The sequence below is a fragment of the Xyrauchen texanus genome, chromosome 21 (assembly GCF_025860055.1).
Source record: "Xyrauchen texanus isolate HMW12.3.18 chromosome 21, RBS_HiC_50CHRs, whole genome shotgun sequence".
In the NCBI taxonomy this organism is placed as follows: Eukaryota; Metazoa; Chordata; class Actinopteri; order Cypriniformes; family Catostomidae; genus Xyrauchen; species Xyrauchen texanus.
In genome coordinates this window covers 22,213,262-22,233,226 of record NC_068296.1, presented here as the reverse complement: position 1 = coordinate 22,233,226, position 19,965 = coordinate 22,213,262, and the positions used below count along the sequence as shown (strand labels likewise).

Sequence of the window (19,965 nt, the reverse complement as noted above, 5' to 3'; positions counted from 1 at the left end):
AAATGAAAGTTGGTATTCTTCCTCAGAACTATGGTCTGATGGTACATGCTAACTTTGGAGATGCCACCACCTTTGGGTCAAGTATTGTGAAAAATGGCTATTTTGGTCTATATCTTTTTAACCCTATGTCCTAAAATCATTCTGTGGGTCATGAGGATTGCAATAATAAAAATGTTTACCCTATTGGCCATACTGTCTCTCTGCCATATTTAAATTTATTAAAAGGGGATATCATTTTTAAAAGCATTGTCAGATTTAAAATAAAACTGCATCGTCTGTATCATGTCCTGAGGATACCGGAGCAGTTTGGAGACCGCGCCACCTATAACTTAAAAGATAACCCACAATTGTGGTGCAGCTTCTAAAATCGGGATGTCACTTTGCCATGATTGAGCTCTGTCAACTGAGTGGCAGTGCGTACAGTTCTGAGTTTTAATTTTGTGCTAACTGAATGGTTCCCCAATCAAATCTTGATTTTCATCTTTGTTGAAAAGTTACATGAAATTTGATAATGCTAACTTCAGTGCTTGGGTGTGATTATTCTCAGCTTGGAATGTCCCATTGGTGACAGAGATATGGCTGTGTGGTACAGTGGATTGTGAGCTGAACTTTGCAACAGAATGTTGTAGGTTGGAACCCATCCTGTGGTGACTTATTGTGGTATTGTGCTTACTGAATGTTTTCGGTGTTTTTCCCCAATCAAATTTAGATTTGAATCTTTGTTGAAAAGTTAAATGAATTCAAAGTTGATCATGTGACCTCTGTTTCAAAAACAAATGTGAAAAACAGTACAAGAAAAATATTTACCATATTAACAAATTTGTGCTATACACTTTGAGCAGCTTCACTGAACCTGCTATGGAAATCACATGATTGTAACTTTCATGTACAACTCTTCCTGAATCAGATCAGTAGAAAATACAGGAACCAAAGAGTTTCTATATCAAAGAGGTTGTGTCAGTTCTGTCTTTTTCCTTTTCATTATGCTGAGATTCATGTTTAAATCATTACACACACACAAATAGGTTTAACCTTAAAGGAATATGGTTTTATTTCACAGCTTTTGTCTATGTACAAAAAAGCCTTACTTGCAAAAATAGCACTTTTTCTCAGCGGCGACCAATGACACAACAGGTGAACCCTGCCTGTTGATATGATTTCTGCTTGTATTTTCTCTAGTTTTGACCAGGGTCTCTTCTGGATAGGCACACAACAGGGAAAGATGGTGGCAATGCTGTGCCATGCAGGCCTATAGATGGTAAGGACAAACAACAGCACAAGCTAAAGGCAAGGTGTGAATCAGATAAGTCTTGGAAGATAAAGAGACAATACTTTGTATGCAATGTGATAGGAGACAATGGTAAAAGGTCTGATTCTATGAATACCAAACTAATGAAAATGACTTGACTGACCTTTATGGTTCAGATATTTAAAAAGACATTCTGGCCCCCAAACCTGAATTGAGCATATAATCTCATAAACCGGTAGTGTTAACTTGCACAACAGTCTTCTTGTTAAAAAAAAAAAACAAAACATTTTTACTATTGAATTGCAAAATTAATCTGGGTGTTTCTTGAACAATGTGGTTTAATTAAAAAACCCAGCCTATTTTATTCACAGGGTTGAAATTGGTACTCTTCAGACCCAGACTCAGGGATATTTAATAATAAAAAATACTATCAGATTAGAAAACTAAATGTGACTCCATTATATAGCATTTTCATTCTTTTTGTGACACATATAAATTCAGTCAAGTAATCCCTGTTGACATGGCAATATTGATTGTGCTGGTGTTGAATTTTCACACCCACAAGAGTACCAAAAATATATCTCATAATATATTGCCATCTTTCTGTAGCTTAAAGAAGTTCACAGTATGATTAATTGCTGTGTATTTAGCAAGAGCAATTCCATTAGACAAAAAAAAAAAAAAAAAATTATGGATAAAGTGAAGGGGCTGTGACCTATGTTTCTTGTTTCAGTCTTTAAGAGGAAATTCAAACAGAAACATGCATGCAAGTTTAATCAGACATTTAAGAAACGTGCATGAAATTAGAGATTACATTTTCTAAAGTTACATTAATGTGGGATTATATGAATGTCCAAATAAACCTTAGATACAAGTATGAGTACAAATATTAATGCATTTTGGGACACCACATAGTGGTTTGAGAAGAATTCACTAAAAGTCAAAATGTATCCATTACACAACTTGCAGAACCCAGAAACAACCCATCTGAAAGACAAGGCCCCTAAAGTTTTCCTTTAATATTTCTAATAAACAAGGTAAAATCATAATCATAATTAATTAAATTAAATGATATATCAGAATAAACATAATCCACTAACAAAGCAAATTAACTTCACTTCCAGTGGATAATGTTCAGAGATCAAAGGCCTTGTTTTTACCTTTCTACGAAGGCTAGGGTATGCTTTGTTTTTCCACATACTGTTCAGTGTCGCACACTGTCAAGTGCTCATACTTTCAAAGTATGCTTTTGACCACCCATTACGATGCGTTCGCTACATGTGCACGCACCATGACTGCTTTGATGCATTTTTTGGCACAGTCAATGGCAGCGAAATGCAGCGGAAATGCGCTAAGACAGCCACTGTCTGTGCATCAAGAAAAAAAACTAGCCTGTCTGCTATGTGGCCAGTCTGCACATACTGTGCTGATGAAGTAATTTGTGTCATGCAGAAAACCAAACTATACTTTGGCCTTTCCACAACTGGCCAAAAACGTAGGTCACAGCACACTACTATGTTCACATACAGCAAAACAGCAACATGATACCCATTAAGAAACCTGAATTCACCAAAAAAACAAAAAACAGATGCACTTGAACCTGTAGTTCCCATCCAGTCATTAAGCCGATTTGAAAGACTAAGGATCTAAGCCAACAAAATTACAGTATTACATGAGAACGGAAAACCAAATGGTATGACACACAAGAAGAGTAATTTTCCCATAAAGTGCAGCTTTTGGCAGCACAGTGGTACAGGCTTCAACTAGGGCAAACGATACTGTGAGGGCATGGACAGCTAAACTTCTTTTTACTTCTTCCTGTAGGCCAATGCTCCAAATGCCACTACTGCAGCAATGGCAACTAGGACAGCACCACCATATAGCAGCACAGGGAGGTCGGAGGAATCAGGTTGTGGCACAGACTGTTTCTGCACTGGGGCCTCACTATCAGTTGAGAAAGGGTGGTCTTGGGTAAGCAAGGTGGACTTCTGCTCAGCTTTCGGAAGTATCTCCTGCTCTAGGGTTGCTTGGTAAAATACAGGTTCGGTTTCTGGATCGGGTGGTGGGGCCATGGCAGGCAGAGACTCTTTTACTGGGGAAGTCGGCGGTGACTCCACAGGAATTGGAACAGCCTTGGGCTGAGCCAGCTGTGATTGGAGTTCAGGCTCAGATACAACGGTGACAGCAGCAGCATAGGAGACTACTTGCTCTTGTTCTACAGAGGCTGGAGGTGGAGCATCACTTACTTTAGGAGGAGTCTCGGTGAGGACAACTGGTTCCTCTATAGACACAACTGGCTCACGTGCTGGTGGATCAGGCTCTGGTGTTGCTTCTTCTCTAACAGCAGCAAGTTCACTCTCACTATCCAAAACACTGAGGACACTACTCTGCAGCTCCTCTTCCTCAACCGTTTCCCCACCCTCAAGGAGTTCTGCATCTTCACGCTCCACATGGACAATGTCGGAGTTGGAAGAGTTGTTCTCACTTTGCTCCTCGGCTAATGCCACTCCCTCAGCACTGTCCAGACTATTGATGTCTTCTGGGTCCATCATGCCAACCTGGGCCCAAGACTCGTGTCCTGTCAGAGACACAGGAAGACTCTCTGTCTGCCAGGAAGTTGGCCCACTACTATCTCCTATAGTCAGTAGTGATGCAGGAGGGCTTAGCTGATCGGAGGCCTGTTCACCTGACAGGATGTAGATGTCGTTACTGTCCTCAGCTATGATTACTCCAGGGTTCTCGGCTTCATCCAGGCTGAACACAGTGCCCTGTAATTTAAAGAGAGAAAATATAAATCATTTGGTATGTTAATCAACTTTATTCTGAATGTATTTATTTTTTTTAGAATTGAGACTAATTTTCAAAGTTTCAAACTACTTTAAACTTGACAGCATCTTAAACTTGTGAGCACCAAGTCTGCCACAGACAGATTAACCAATTTAATTGCAAAAGTGATAGGTTTATCTCCAATGTAGGCATGTGAAAGTATTTGGTAATAGAAATGAACATGCACAACACGGTTATTGTGAGCCCCTAAATTCCGTAAATAATTATTGATAACCTTTTAGCCAAATTGTGTAGATTTTTCTGAATGCACAGTAGTTTTTTTTTTCTTCCATCAACGAATTAAGATTTACAACACATGCGTGTATGCGGCACAAATAACACACACACTTATGTAAACAAATGCAATGTGGACAAGAATCATGGTGAGGATGTATTTTAGGTTCCATAGAAATGCATAGGGATTGTTGGTTAGAGATGGTTTAAATTTTGTAAAACATGTGGAATAAAAAGTGGCAGCGAAAAGTGGCATACATACAATAAGTTTGCTCATCTGCGGGACAATCTTCCCATGCAATTCACCGAGATAAAGGTACGGTTTGACAGTTCTGCTTGTTTTTGAAAACTGAACGACAACAAGCTAAGTTACAACTAAGAAGACAAAGAAAGTGAACTGTTGTTTCCATTTGTAGATAAAGTGTAGCTTGCTTTCAAATGACACAGCTTGCTACATAGTAAAGATTGCATCTTGTAGGAACTACGAAAATACAGTTGTAATCAGGGTTCTTTTCAAAGATCTTTGTTCTGTTAACTTTAAAGGCCAGTTTGGTGTTAAAAAAATGTATTTAACCTTTTAAGAAAACAACAAAATTCATATCGCGGCACCGTTTTGTGTTCCTTTCTATAGAACACGGCTCATTTTAGATTATCGCGGCCCATTCGGCAGGTTTCGCGGCCGACCCACCGGCCCGCTCTGTTCTCCCGATGGCCGGTACGCCCCTGATCGCCCCCAAAGTGCGTCGGCCCACCGGGAATGCCGGTATGCCAGATTACCAGTCCACCCCTGACCTCAACTACAATGAGACAATGAACATCCATTCTCACAGAAGTTTTCAAACCACCCCAGCACTGCACAAGTTGGATGTCTACTTAATTGAACACATCAGCTGATTAGTGGAGTATTCCATGATCTCAAGAGGGAGTGTCAAATAAGAAAGACATCTAATATGCTTTGCTGGAGAGGCTCCAGGAAACGGTTTGAAAACCCCTCTGGTTTAGTACACAGATACTGTGAGAATTGATTATAAATATTTTTGTCTTAAAATATCTTAAAAATATAAAATAAAACTGTTAGATATTGTAGCTTTATTGTTAATTTCGGAAACATTTCAAGCATGGTCATCACAGTGCCACAATTTAATTGGCAAAATGCTGAATCCGACAGACTAAAGGTAGCAAATTTTTACCCGATACAGCTGACCCCATTTACAACTCTTACTTGTTTATGCCTTATTTAGAACTTAAGGCAAACCAATCAATACTATTTTTCAGATACATTTTTCTGTCTTTAAACTTCAGTACAAAAGTGGCACTTACCTCGACAGGGCTCATTTGTTATTTATTGTGTATACCACCCAGTTGAGAACAGGACAAATACCACTTTACTATAATACACTATTCTTCCTTTCAGTTTGTATTCACTATTATTAGTCAAAAAGATAATCTGGGATATATAGGAAAAGAGGAGAGACATTACATTGTCATCCATCCCTCATGAGACTGTGGTGAGCTAGTGCCTCTGGTTTCTGCATATGTGTCGTAAGTAGGTCAAGCATGCAAAACAAGGCAGTTTGAATTTGAACGCATTGTGTAAACATTGGTTTCTGTACATTTGAATTTTTGGCAAACTGAAGATATTGCCCTCAGTTACTCATCATAAAGGACCATAAAAGATGCTTTTAGCTTCTGGTCCACACACACACACTTCCCTGTGCATTTTCTGGTCAAGAGGATTCTCATAGATATTCACATATCAGTAATCCACCACTGTGCACGTGTATCTAGTTTCAAATGTAATCCTGCCCATCACACACACACACACACACACACACACACACACACACACACACACACACACACACACACACACACACACACACACACACACACACACACACACACACACACACACACACACACACACACACACACACACACACACACACACGGCCCCGACTTAAAAAAACATGACAGTCAACACTGAAGAGCACCAGTGTGGCATCTGTGTATTATATATATATTATTTAGGATCTCACACAGGCATGAACATCAACTGTCTGTTTCTATATCAAATGAAAAACAATAATTTGTCATATGGAATTATGGACATACAATTTCCAAATTGACCAGCAGACCTTTTATCAAATGTTGCACTTTAGAATCATACAGAAACTGGTCAAATTTCTATTTTCTACATGGAAAACACTTTATATGACAGGTTATGACGGTGCAGTAGTATAACAGTAAATATACTGTGTAGCACAGCACATAGTTGTTTGTAATATTTAAATTTTTTTGACAGTCAACATGCATTTAGGATGACAAACAGCAACGTGTCAATCGGTCAGATATTTTCAATAGAAAGAGACGTTTAACTAGAAAATGTACAGACACACAACATAGTTCTAATGGAATTCTAATAAACGTAGTACACGGAGAACTGATCAGTGGCATGTAAAGATATTTATGCATGTGACGACATCAATAATAGACAGCGTGGTCTGAAGCGAAGATTAATAATCCCAAAGAAAAAAAAAAACATTGTAAAATCCCAGTTTTCACACTACAATAAAACAACCCAAGCTTTTCAAAATGAGATTCACTTTTCTTAAAGTTTATTGACCTACACAGTAAAAAAATATATTGAGGTTTAGTTGTTTCATAGTATTTTATTAAATTGACAATTTTTCAGTCAATTTAACATAAGTTTTCACTGTCTCAACTAGTTTGGAAGTTGATTAAATGAGAGTATTTGCCAGGGTAATATGCAGGGTAATTTCAAAACCAAGATCACGTTCTCAACTACATTTATCTTGTTAAGACAGAAGCATACAGAAGATGATCGTCATCCATTTTGGTGGGCTTATCCACACCTGTACTGAAATCTCCCACCATCGCGCAATTTGGTAAGTAATATTTGTTCATATTGGTTTAATAAATTGTAAAAACAACATATGGTGATACGAGTACAAGTTTTGTTTAAAGTGTCTTAGTTGCTAAATTGAAATGCATTGCTGCCAATCAACGTGAAATTTAGTGTGAAACTGTACTTGCTAACCAGCAAACCAAAGTAGGGATGAAACCATTAGTCAACATTACAGACAGACAATCTCGACAATAAAATGTGTAGACAATTTTAATGGTCAAATAGTCGTTTGATCTCACTGGACTGAACATGAGATCATAGCAAACTCTAATGATGTTTGCTCATGTTTCTGAAAGACGCAGGTAAAGAGAAAAACAATGCTGCTCAATCCAGACGCACTCCAAACTTTACAAACAGCTTGTGGTGTATGATTCAGTTTGGCTATGAAGTAATCACGAAGTAATAAAAAACGCAACATACAAAAAGATGGTTAGATAGGATGGATCTTTTCTGCAAGATTAGGCTTGCTGTCCTAGAAGAGACTGTCTTCTAATACGGTTATGCACCATAACAAAATAGGCATTTCCTCTGAGGTGAGAACTATGCCTGAGCAACACCCTACACAAAGTCAATGTACACGCCCTGGCCTTAAGACAAAAACTCATGCACACTTGCTAAACACAAATATTTGCACATCCATAAGTGGCATTATCGAAGATGGGGTGGGGTACAGATCATAAAACCTGTCTAGTGCTTAACCATGTTTAACAAATTATTTTAGGCATTTTGTTTTGCTCTTGTGCTAAAGCATCTATAAAAAGGTACAAATGCTCCAATACATTCTAAACCAAAATCCTTATAGCCACTAGACAATGTCTTTTACAGTGCAATTTAAAACATCAATGTATTATAAAATACTTTTGACATACAATTTTTTTGTTGTTGTTGTTGGGGGCTCCACACCAAAGGTTTGCCTATGAACACTGAACAGTGTTCTGATAACCAGAAACAGTTTACTCACTGCAGCTCCTGGCCTCCATTACACAACTCTGGTCATTCATAAATAATGTTAGCATTTGCCATTGGCTTGAACCAGATTGGGACTACATTTCTCTTAAAAACATCTAACATTTCCAAAATACGCTTTTTATTATAAAAGGTATGCCTTTTTACTGGAATCCCTAAGGAGAAGGATTCATCTGAATCTCCGATTTTGACCACTTCTATCTTAGCAGGAGCACTGAATAGTTTTAGCATCTCAATCAACACTGTACGTGGAGTTGTGAGAGTCTATCTGGGGCAGATTTTCCCAGCTGATGTTATACAAGGATTTATCAGATTTATTTCTGTTCCTCCTCTACGCCTGTGCTGCAGTGAGTGGGGATGGTGGATGGCTTCTGTTTGCATGACACGAGCACAACACCTTGGTACATTTTAGTTACGTAAGAGGTAGGACTTAGTGCTGTTCAGAATTATGTGACCTGACATGCCTCAAGATCAACTGCACCTGCTGAGAGGTTGCATGGCAACCTTGTCCCTTCCAACACAACAGGAATCAAATTCCATCACATAATACAATCTCAAGAGTCTCTGCTAAGTAATACAGAGCCATGACTGCCCCCCTGAAGGTCAACTCCATGTTATGTAGAAAACACAGTAAAATGGACAGGAAGGGTATCATGGAGTGGGGTTAAAAATAAAAAATGTCCCTCACTTTCCACATATATGTTACCCCCTAAAAAACTGAATATACCCCACAAACAGTCCATTTATCTTCCCCAGTAGGAGTTGATCAGACAAGAGAGCACTATTCAGTGGACATATTAATATATTTTTTGTGTTGCATTCATTTTGAAAATGTCTCCTTGCTGCTTTGCCCTGGATTACGCATAACAAACAAACACATGCACCTCCCCTCTATTCATTAACTTCACTGGCATGAACAGAACCAAATTCTGATTAAATTGTTCATAAAGCCATTCTAGCATAAATTGCTTCATTCAATTCAATGGTTTTACTAATGACTGTTTCATGCATGTTTTGTAGTGTGCTGTATGGTTTAAATAAAACAGTTGATAAATCAATGAGACTCTTCTTAGAACTATTGTTCTTCTACAAACAACTAATGCTGCCCAAAACACATTCATATTAACATCATATTCATCCAAAAGCTGAACTGAGCAAACAAAACTCACTAGTAATTTCGCAGTAACTGCAGTAATTTCGAACCAAAATAGGTTAAACATTAAATTCAATATTTACTCTTTATGACCTCTTCAATGATATGAAACCCGAGTGGTGTCCTTTCTACAGCAAAGTGTTCAGCATTTTATTATCTATTTACAACTCTGCTGCCACAGCCTTGCAGTGATGGAGTGCAACAGGGCTGATGAAAGGACCTGAATCCAAACATTAATAATGAAAAAGCATTTACACAAATGAGCTAAAACGGGATAAGTCGAGTAACAATATCACCTAGTCCAGAGTTCTAGAAGATAGGAGCTCCCCTACCTGTCTGTGTTCAGCTCCAAGTGTGCAGAACTCCAGCACTGACCACAAGGGATATAAAGTGAACGAGTGACAGAGCGAACGTTGGTTGAACAAAGAACAAAGGTTGTTGGGCAGAGTGTAATGGGGCTGTAATGCACAGCTGAAGGTCTGGCTTGCTTGCACACTTTCTCCTCCTCCCTTTCAGACTCCTCCCTCCTGGATTGAAACACTTACACATATCCCAATCTATCCTGCTTTACCTGTATCATCTATGTCAGAGCTCTTCGTTGATTGCTTAAATGTTATCCTGTACTGAAGAGAGGCAGTAAATGGTCTTCCCTCCTCCCACATGTGAGTCAACGACACCAATTAAATTAATCCCACTGAGTGAGTTCAACACACACACACAAAATGCATAAACCAAGGCTTTCATAAGGACTGCCCCCATCTGTGATACAGCATGACCTAAATAGGACGTTTAAAACAAACAACCTTCATCTTGCTTTATGACAAGCAATGCTTTGACATCATGACAGAACTAAAGAACTTTTGACATAAAATATTTGCATGATGGTAAGATAGCCTTCTGAATTAAACAGTCCTCAGTTTGAACTATCAAATGCATATACTCTGATAAAATGAACAGTATTGAGTGTGCACATTATGCAAAGTCATAAGTTTTATAGTTTAACATCAATTCTTCTTAACCTGTAATATGCATTGCCCTTGTATCAGAGCTGTAGCAGCAATTGGAAATGCATAAAAAAAAATGGAAAACAGGAGTAAAGTGACGCCATGCGAGGATCGGCGCGTGAATGGTCTGCGTACTTCGCTACTTTTAATACCTTTTATGACATAAACCAGTGAGATTTGATACACTCTGTTCCATAACTGTTCTAGGAGGACAATATGTCAAAGAAATAAAAATCCTTAAGTGTCGAAAGCGGACACCCCTGAGCAGGCCGCAGGCCTGGGAGTCAATTTGGTTGGAGAGATGTGGGAAATGCTGTGAGAGATGCTGAACATGTCAGCAATGCTGACGGAGGTCATTGCTGACTTGGAGGATCTTGCTGTTATATGTCGATCGATCACTGCCATGGAGGTGAAATTTACTGATGTGGTCACAAGAGTGGGGGATGTCGAGAAACGGGTGAATTATCTGGAGTCATCGGAGAGGGAATTATCTGCTAATCCTCTAGCAACCAAGGTGGATTTGGAGTGTGTCTGAGAGAAGTTAGAGGACATGGAAATTTCTGAGATCATCCGATAAAGATCTTGTGTTACATCTTGCAAGGAGTAAAGGAAGGCTTTCTAGGAAGAACCACAGCATTTTCTTGTTCCCAAACTTTGCGAACTCGACAAGAGAAAAATGTGATCGATTCAAGAACATTTTACATCTACAGAAGGTCGCTTTTGCACTGATATTCCTCGCTAAATTGAAAATAAATGCTAAGGATGACCGTAAAACATTCACATGCCCACAGCAAGTGGTGTCCTTCATAAAGTCAATGGAGTAAGTCATCTTAAGGTTCTCACATTGCAGCCAAGTGGACCAGCTCAATGAAACATTAATTTGACTGTTTGAAGAATCTGCACATTCTTTTTGTGCTGGATCGGCATAGTGGCTGGAGTTTATTTTATAGAATAACACACCTTCAGGACAGTTTTATGGATGAACCTACACATTCTTAGCATTTATTCTGCCTATTGGCTGAAGTTTGTTTTATAGATAATTTTTTTGCTGTGAAATTCTGTCACAAAATGTGTATAGAATCACCAGACTTGAATAATCCCACAGCAAATTTGTCACAGGGGTTCTCGTAGGTGTGCATGGACTGTTTGAGTTTGGAGGGATGGATGCCAGTTGGCACTGTCGTGTGTGGGGTTAGTGCACATTTTTCTTTTTTTTTTTTCTTTTTTCTAAGGGATGTTTGGGGTTTGAATGTTGCACTTATGTTGGAATGTGGTCTTTTTCTTGACTTTGACACACAATCTATATTTTCTTATATTTCAAAATGTCAAATGTTAATATGAGTGGGTTCTCTGTCTCCACATGGAATGTGAATGGGTTGGGGCACCACATAAAAAAGGTAGGTTATTTCTCTTAAGCATAAGAAATATGATATAGTGCTTCTTCAAGAAAAGCACCATTCTCCACAGGAAGCTAAAATATTTTGAAAGATATGGGGTGGGCATTATTTTTTATAGTGCTGACTCAAATAGCAGCAGGGGAGTCATTACACTGACAAGTAAACATCTACAATTTAAATGTCTTGTTTTAGCTGAAATTCAGGGGCAAAGTCTTATTTTTGCTAATATTTATGCACCTAACATTGATAAGGACTTTTTTATTGATCTTGCAGGGATGTTGCAAGCCACTGGCACCCCTCATGATATAATATTGGGAGCATACTTTAATCTTTTGATTGACTTAGTCTTTGATCATAGTGAAGCAAAAGTGTGCAAGCCCCCTAGGGCAACATTGACGCTTCACAGAATGAGTAGAAATCTTGGACTTACAGATATTTGGAGACTTTTGAACCCATCTGGTAGGGACTAGAAATGTTTTGCATTAGTCCATAAGATTTACTCTAGAATAGATTTTTTTTATATTTAAGTCCCTCATTTTATCTGTCGTTGATTGTTCAATTGGAAACATTTTAGTCTCAGATCACGCCCTGGTGTGTTTAGAGGTGTTTGAAGAAAATACTTTGAGTCAGGGTACAAGGCAGGAAAACGTCTAGCTAGATATATAAAACAGAGAGAGAGAGTCTTTTTCAACCATTCCTTCAGTGAAATCTGCTAGTAGTGAAATATTTTCCCTGGCCATTGATATTAATATATATCATGATATTTATAGTTCCACATCTTCATCTAATGAAGAATATATTCGAAACTTTGTGGAACCATTAGAACTTCCTAAACTGTCGGCAGAGCAAAAAAAAAATCTCTTGATTCTGAGAAAACCTTGGAGGAGCCTTGGTGAGGTAATTAAGGCCTTGCCTACAGGCAAGCCAGATGGCATCGCCGCTGAATTTTTTAGAACTTGTTACGGAACTGACTCGATTAAGTAAAGTTCTCTTATACATATAGATCAGGTGGGGTTTATTCGGGGCCTTCTGATAACATTAGGAGTTTCATCAATATCATGTGGCTGAACCCAAAATTATGTATTAATAAATCCCCTTTCTGCTGGACAGAGTGGATTGAAGGGGAGGTTAATATGTTCAGTGACCTATATGAGAGTGGAGTGTTGAGATCCTTTGAAAATATGGTTCAACATTTTGGGATTCACAGGTCTTAGTTATATAGGCATTTACAGCTGCGCCACCTGCTCTGTACTACTCTGAGAGAGCCGATTACTGCTTTTGGAAAAGGTCATGATGCATCAGTGCATTACTCCCTGCCAATTCAGAGTCTGGGGGACAGAGCTTCGGCTTCTGTAAAGAGATTATGGGAGAAAGATCTAAACTTGGTATTCGAGGAGGGAGTGTGCTAGGATTCTAAAAAAAGTCTACATCTAGAGATGCAAGTGTGTGACTCTATTGGACACCCTCTAGATTGTATAGGCTTGGTCTGAAAGACACACCCACCTGCTGGTGATGCCAGTCAGAAGATGGGGACACTGTTATTTGGTGCCGTGTAAAGATCCAAGAACTTTGGTTAAGGGTTCAGAGTTTTGTGAAGTACAGGGCACTCAAATTTCATTTTGCCCCAGACTCTGTATTATAAAAAAATTGGGTCCTAGCCATTGTGATGATGGGCAGACAGATTGTTTTTAGGAGATGGAAGTCGGCTGGAGCACCCTCATTTCAAGAGTATACAGAGATGGGGAGGGTGGCGGCATTCGATGAATTGTCATGTATACAGGAAGGCAATTTAGATTCATTTAATAAAAAATGGTGTAGCTACTTGGCCTTCTTGGAGGCCTCTCAGGGAGGGGCAGTGGAGAGAGGTATAGTTTTCAATGTGTGTGATAAATAAATTATATATATACACCTGTAATATATATACACCTGTAATAAATAAATATATATATATATATATATATACACATATATACACACACACACACACACACACTCACCTAAAGGATTATTAGGAACACCTGTTCAATTTCTCATTAATGCAATTATCTAATCAACCAATCACATGGCAGTTGCTTCAATGCATTTAGGGGTGTGGTCCTGGTCAAGACAATCTCCTGAACTCCAAACTGAATGTCAGAATGGGAAAGAAAGGTGATTTAAGCAATTTTGAGCTTGGCATGGTTGTTGGTGCCAGACGGGCCGGTCTGAGTATTTCACAATCTGCTCAGTTACTGGGATTTTCACGCACAACCATTTCTAGGGTTTACAAAGAATGGTGTGAAAAGGGAAAAACATCCAGTATGCGGCAGTCCTGTGGGCTGAAAATGCCTTGTTGATGCTAGAGGTCAGAGGAGAATGGGCCGACTGATTCAAGCTGATAGAAGAGCAACTTTGCCTGAAATAACCACTCGTTACAACCGAGGTATGCAGCAAAGCATTTGTGAAGCCACAACACGCACAACATTGAGGCGGATGGGCTACAACAGCAGAAGACCCCACCGGGTACCACTCATCTCCACTACAAATAGGAAAAAGAGGCTACAATTTGCAAGAGCTCACCAAAATTGGACAGTTGAAGACTGGAAAAATGTTGCCTGGTCTGATGAGTCTCAATTTCTGTTGAGACATTCAGATGGTAGAGTCAGAATTTGGCGTAAACAGAATGAGAACATGGACCCATCCTCTGATGGCTACTTCCAGCAGGATAATGCACCATGTCACAAAGCTTAAATCATTTCAAATTGGTTTCTTGAACATGACAATGAGTTCACTGTACTAAAATGGCCCCCACAGTCACCAGATCTCAACCCAATAGAGCATCTTTGGGATGTGGTGGAACGGGAGCTTCGTGCCCTGGATGTGCATCCCACAAATCTCCATCAACTGCAAGATGCTATCCTATCAATATGGGCCAACATTTCTAAAGAATGCTTTCAGCACCTTGTTGAATCAATGCCATGTAGAATTAAGGCAGTTCTGAAGGCAAAAGGGGGTCAAACACAGTATTAGTATGGTGTTCCTAATAATCCTTTAGGTGAGTGTATATATATATTTTTTTTTGTGTGTATATTCAAGTGTGACCACAGGGATATTTGTTGAGGGTCAGGGTGGGGTTGGGGATTGGGAGGGGGGAAAGGGAATGAGGGTTAAAAGTTGATTCTGTGAATATATGTTTTGCTTTTATTTGTCAATTGTGTGATTTAATAAAAACTGTTAATCAGAAGAAAAACTAATGGAAAATTGCACAAATATTAATTTTGGTAAGTTGTCTTGCTAGTCACATAAAAGCATAATGTTTTTTTTTGTTGAGTTTACTTGTGTTGCTGGCCAAATCACAGCAAAGGATAACTTGGATGACATAGCCCTTGGTCTACCAAGGCTTCAGCATACTTTGAGCACATATTTGAAGCAAAATATTGTGCGTCACAACACAATGTGCTTGCAACATTAAGCTACCACTACCAGACAGCAGTTGAACAAGTATTATGTTAGGATAAGGAGCAGCTCTCTGGCTCCCTCTCCTGATAAAAAGGCACATATTTGGAAAACAAAACAAAATACTGAAAAACAATTTCTGCCAGGCAACAACCAAAAAGAAAAACTTAAATAAATGTTGGTGGCTAGAGGGTTTATTTATCAAAACTTAATTTTTGCTCAAATATACTTAAAATCCCCTTTTAAAAATTGTAATATTTAAGTGCGCAGTTGGTGCACACATTGGTAAAGACAAATCAGACGATCAAGTAATCATCCCGACAGGCCTAGTATTTAAAAACAAATCTGCAATGTTTTGGTTTATAACTAGGTAGTTGGTTACACCATCCCAGTCAAACTACAGACAGTAAATCAAATGTCAAAGACCAGTCACTCACCCATCCTCCCTGCTGAATTATAAAGTCTTCTACCGATTCTTCGAGGTAACGTAGACCATAATCCAGCAGAGATTCCAGCGGCAGTCCCTCAGACTGCAGGGTCTGTAACAATACTAATGGTACCAACACCTATAGAAAAAAACACAATGACAGAATGAGAAAATAAGGGACAAATCAGTAGAAGTGTCCCAATGCAGTGTGTTTTTGTGCATTGTGTTTTAAATTACCTTGCTCCATCCTTTATGTGTATGAGAGGCCACCTCCTCTACCACTGCTCTGAATTGCTCAAAGTTCAAATCGCTGTACAAGAGACACACAATCCACAGTTCAGGACTGAATACATTTAAAGAACTTTTGGTCAATATTTAAGTTAGAAATGTCAGGATCAGGCTGACTTTACAAGCACCAATTTAGAATACGGGCCGGATGTATATACAATACATTTTTCTGGCATAGATCTCAAAAACCTGTCAGTGCTTTTCTACCGTTTAAAAACAGATACAATTCCTAGCTCTACTGAATTCGTACAGGAATTCTTTCATATACGGACCTGCTCAGAAGTGTGTGAGTGGCGGAAGACAAGTGTGTGTCCAGTTCCAGGGAGATGCGGTCCCCCAGCACTGCCAGACTGTCCTCTATGGAGCTCTCTGGATTAGCTGGACTGAACACTGGGGATGTGAGGCGATCAAAACCAGTCCTGGAAAAGGCTTTGCAGACAAAAACAGAGGCAGATGAATTTAAAGATATAGATCACACAAAAATTATAATTCTCTCAACATGGAACACAAATGAAGATATTTTAATGGAGATGTGATGTCTGTTTACAACCATACAATGAAAGCCCATGGGGTTCAAAACTTCCAAGCTCCAAAAATCACAAAGGCAGCATAAAAGTAATCCATATGACTCCAGTGGTTTAATCCATGTCTTCTGAAGCGATACGATCGGTTTTGGGTGAGAATCAGACCAACATGTAATTCCTTTTCACTATAAATCTTGAATATTTGAAGCTTGATTGAGCAGACAAGCACAAGGATGTGTAAATGAGCTTAAAATCCTGATCGTACCACAGAAACTGCAGATGTTAAGATTTAGAGTAAAAATAATATGGCTTCAGAAGACATGGATTAAACCACTCAAGCCGGAGTGTAAATTACCTTTAATGTGTGCTGCATTTTGGAGCTCAAAAGTGTTGTACCCTATTAACTTGCACTGTATAGACAAAAACATGTCATATAGCCATACAAAATATAATTGCTTGAGTTCCTCAAATATAAGCAAGTCAAGAGTTTGAAATTTATGAGAGAATTTTCATTTTTGCGTGAACTAATCCTTTAAACACTGATCCAGATTTCAGATGGTTGATTTTATGATAAAAGATAACAGTGCAATAAATAAAATAATGCATCTTACAGGCTGCAATTTCCTCTTCAAGCTGCTTCATCTCATTCTCAATCTGTTTCTTCAGGCTGCTATTTCTCTCTCGCTCCATATCCTGTGTGGAGTGTCTCTGTCCTACACCGAAACAAAACAGATACACTTATTAGACAAAAATTTAAAAAAGTCAAAATCTCTCCGGCAATATTCATTTTTCATCAAACATTTAAAAGATTTAATTACTTTAGGTACTTGAATTTTATAAAGCAATCTTGCAAATTTAAGTACAGAAAGTACATAATTTTTCAGTTCATGAACTCAACCATCAGTAAAAAACAAAGTTTCTAATTTACGACATAAATTATTTTGTGATAATTTGAATAATTTTCTGCATAACTGATTAAGCTGATAACATGGTAAAGTGAAAAGTGAAACTGAGCTAGAGACTGTATTATAAAAAACACTGCACAAAAGAACATAAATACAAATGTAAAACTCTTTATTATCAGCAGAAAGACTATTTTTACATTTGCAAAGCAGGTTTTAAGACAGAATGGCACAATTGTCTTAACTCACTTTGTGTCATTTTGTCTATATAATTGTAAACATTGTATCCATCTAATATTCAACAGATGCACTGAAAGCCAGGAAAAGACCAGGCTAAACTAACAGGGCTTTTTTGAATACCACTGCATTCAGAACTTATGTCCAGTATGTTTTAAACACAACCTCACACGCTTAGAATTACCTTGCAGTGTCAAAATCTGTACTTTTTAGCATAATGCAAATACATACTGTATGATCCACCGTAAATGTGCCATAATCGAATGAAAGTGGGTTATCACCCCTACAGACTCCAAATACGAAATTGTGTGCCCAAATTCCTTTAATCTCTACCTCCTACTTATATTCTCATCCTCTCTTTTAGCAAATAAGAATGCATACTAGCTTCTCTGGTGCTATAAACAGTTACATGGCTGTTTGTTCATACACTGATGAATTATTCAGCATTTGTGCAGACTAGGCTTGCAGGGACCTGTAGGCTTCAGCATTCTGCCCTCTCAACCACACAAACACTGGTGGCTGACTATAAATGCAAAAGGAAGTTTTAGAGAGAGAAAGAGACAGCAGGGTAACAGCGACAGAGGAAGAACAAGAAAATTAGTGTGTGTAAAAATGACTGCGAGGTGGACAATAAAGGCTTTACTAATGTTTACGAAAGTTGATGTGTGCTCAGATTGACTTTTCCCAGGCTAAGCAGGTCTTTGGTCAGGTTTGAGATGGCAGCGCTTCACTTGATCCAGTTGCATGTGAACAAACCAATGCTGATTGCACATGACAGTCTGTCAGAGTGCAGAGTGGGTCACGTGGAAAGAGGGATCAGAAGCTCACACTTGACTTTTAAAGCTGACTGAATGCAAACCAGAGCAGAGGAAACACTGGACATTCCTCCCAAATCTCTAACAGGCAGCTTCAGCCCATGCCATCCTTTGTGTCAACCAGGATAAATGGCATTGACATGTGTGCTTTTGTTCCTCTTCTGAAGCTTTCCACAAGAACTAAATTCACAAGGTGAACAATCAATGATAATTTGTCAACAGCATCAATTCAATGACTCCACAAAATCAGATTTTCCTGCCAGGGACTGAAAACATGCTTAAGAAAAGAGAACATAGAATGGGTCTACACATCTCTTTGACACCCAACAGACAAAACAAAAATACCAACAAGATTTGTAACCATACATGGATTGCCACATAACTAGACAACACACATTCTAAAGGACTTGTTATTGTATTACATGCAATACCTTCAAGTGCTTTTTGGTGTTTCAAAGTTTTGCTCACCATTCACTTCCATTGTATGGACCTACAGAGCTGAAATATTCCTCTAAAAATCTTTGTTTGTGTTAAGCAGAAGAAAGTCAGTCATACATATCTGGGATGGCAAGAGGGTGAATAAATTAGAGAATTTTTATTTTTGGGTGAACTATCCCTTTAAGGTATTTTCAATAGCATTATACTAATTAAAGCACTGTGTATTCAGTAAAAGTTTATTCTAACTGCAAGAGTAACCCCTGTGGCAACCTAAAGTTATGGACCTTGTTCAAGGGCAAAATGGAGATTTCTGAAGCAGGAATGTGACCTACGTAATTGTGGACCTACCCCATTTAGGGACTGAAACTGCAATGACAGTGTAAGCAGCGAAGATCTTTGCACAGTAGCACTAATAGGCAGTATACATAGTCCTAAAATTGTAGAGGGATCATTCATTTTTATAAAGCCCTTTAAGAAGTCTTAGTTCACTGTTATACGCAGCCATTGAACTGTTAATTTACAACCAAGTCTCATTTGAGCATACTTGCTTAAATTTTTTCCCTTTACTTTTTTAGTAGTTCCTCCAGTCATTTATCAGCTCCAACTTCTAGAGCTGCTATTTTTTTCATGCATGTAGATAGAAATATTATGTCCCTCACTTATTACACCCTGCAATATACAAAGGTTTCCTGCTTTTTTACATACGTAATGCGAAGATATCACGGCAAGTGTTTTGTCATTAAGCCTGGCAATTTGTGAAGCACAGTAATTGTATGCACAGCTTTGTGCATGTGTGTTCTGTCTTACCCTCTGTGACTGCGGTCTCTGAGGGTCTTGATCTTGGCGGTATTAGGCTGAGGTAGCTGAGGATGACAAACTTGGTCTCATAGTGAAATCCTTTAGGCACTGTGGTGGAGGAGCCAGTGGCAGCCATTGAAGAGAGAGGTCAGGCTCTCAGGAACATGCACATGAAGTCCTATAAAAAAAACAAATAAATGATTTATCTGTATAAGGCATGTATGATTACCAGGCCAATAGAACAATTCTCCTGGCAATTATTTGAACTACTGGCATCATTTACACTAAGAAAGAGAAAAGTAAACTTTTGTACTAAATGAACAAACACATTGAGAAGCTGGGT

At 38.6% G+C, this 19,965-nt stretch overlaps 1 protein-coding gene across 1 annotated transcript; it reads right to left on the bottom strand.

The window, feature by feature from the left end:
- Positions 1-1,036: 1,036 nt before the first annotated feature.
- Positions 1,037-19,786, bottom strand: LOC127661940 (bcl-2-like protein 13). Its single transcript, XM_052152908.1, has 6 exons — positions 19,632-19,786; positions 17,044-17,145; positions 16,181-16,337; positions 15,858-15,930; positions 15,631-15,759; positions 1,037-4,017 (listed from the first exon to the last, which is right to left on the bottom strand). The coding sequence occupies exons 1-6, from the start codon at positions 19,756-19,758 to the stop codon at positions 3,058-3,060; spliced, it is 1,548 nt and encodes a 515-aa protein (XP_052008868.1). The 5' UTR covers positions 19,759-19,786; the 3' UTR covers positions 1,037-3,057.
- Between the last annotated feature and the right edge of the window lie 179 nt (positions 19,787-19,965).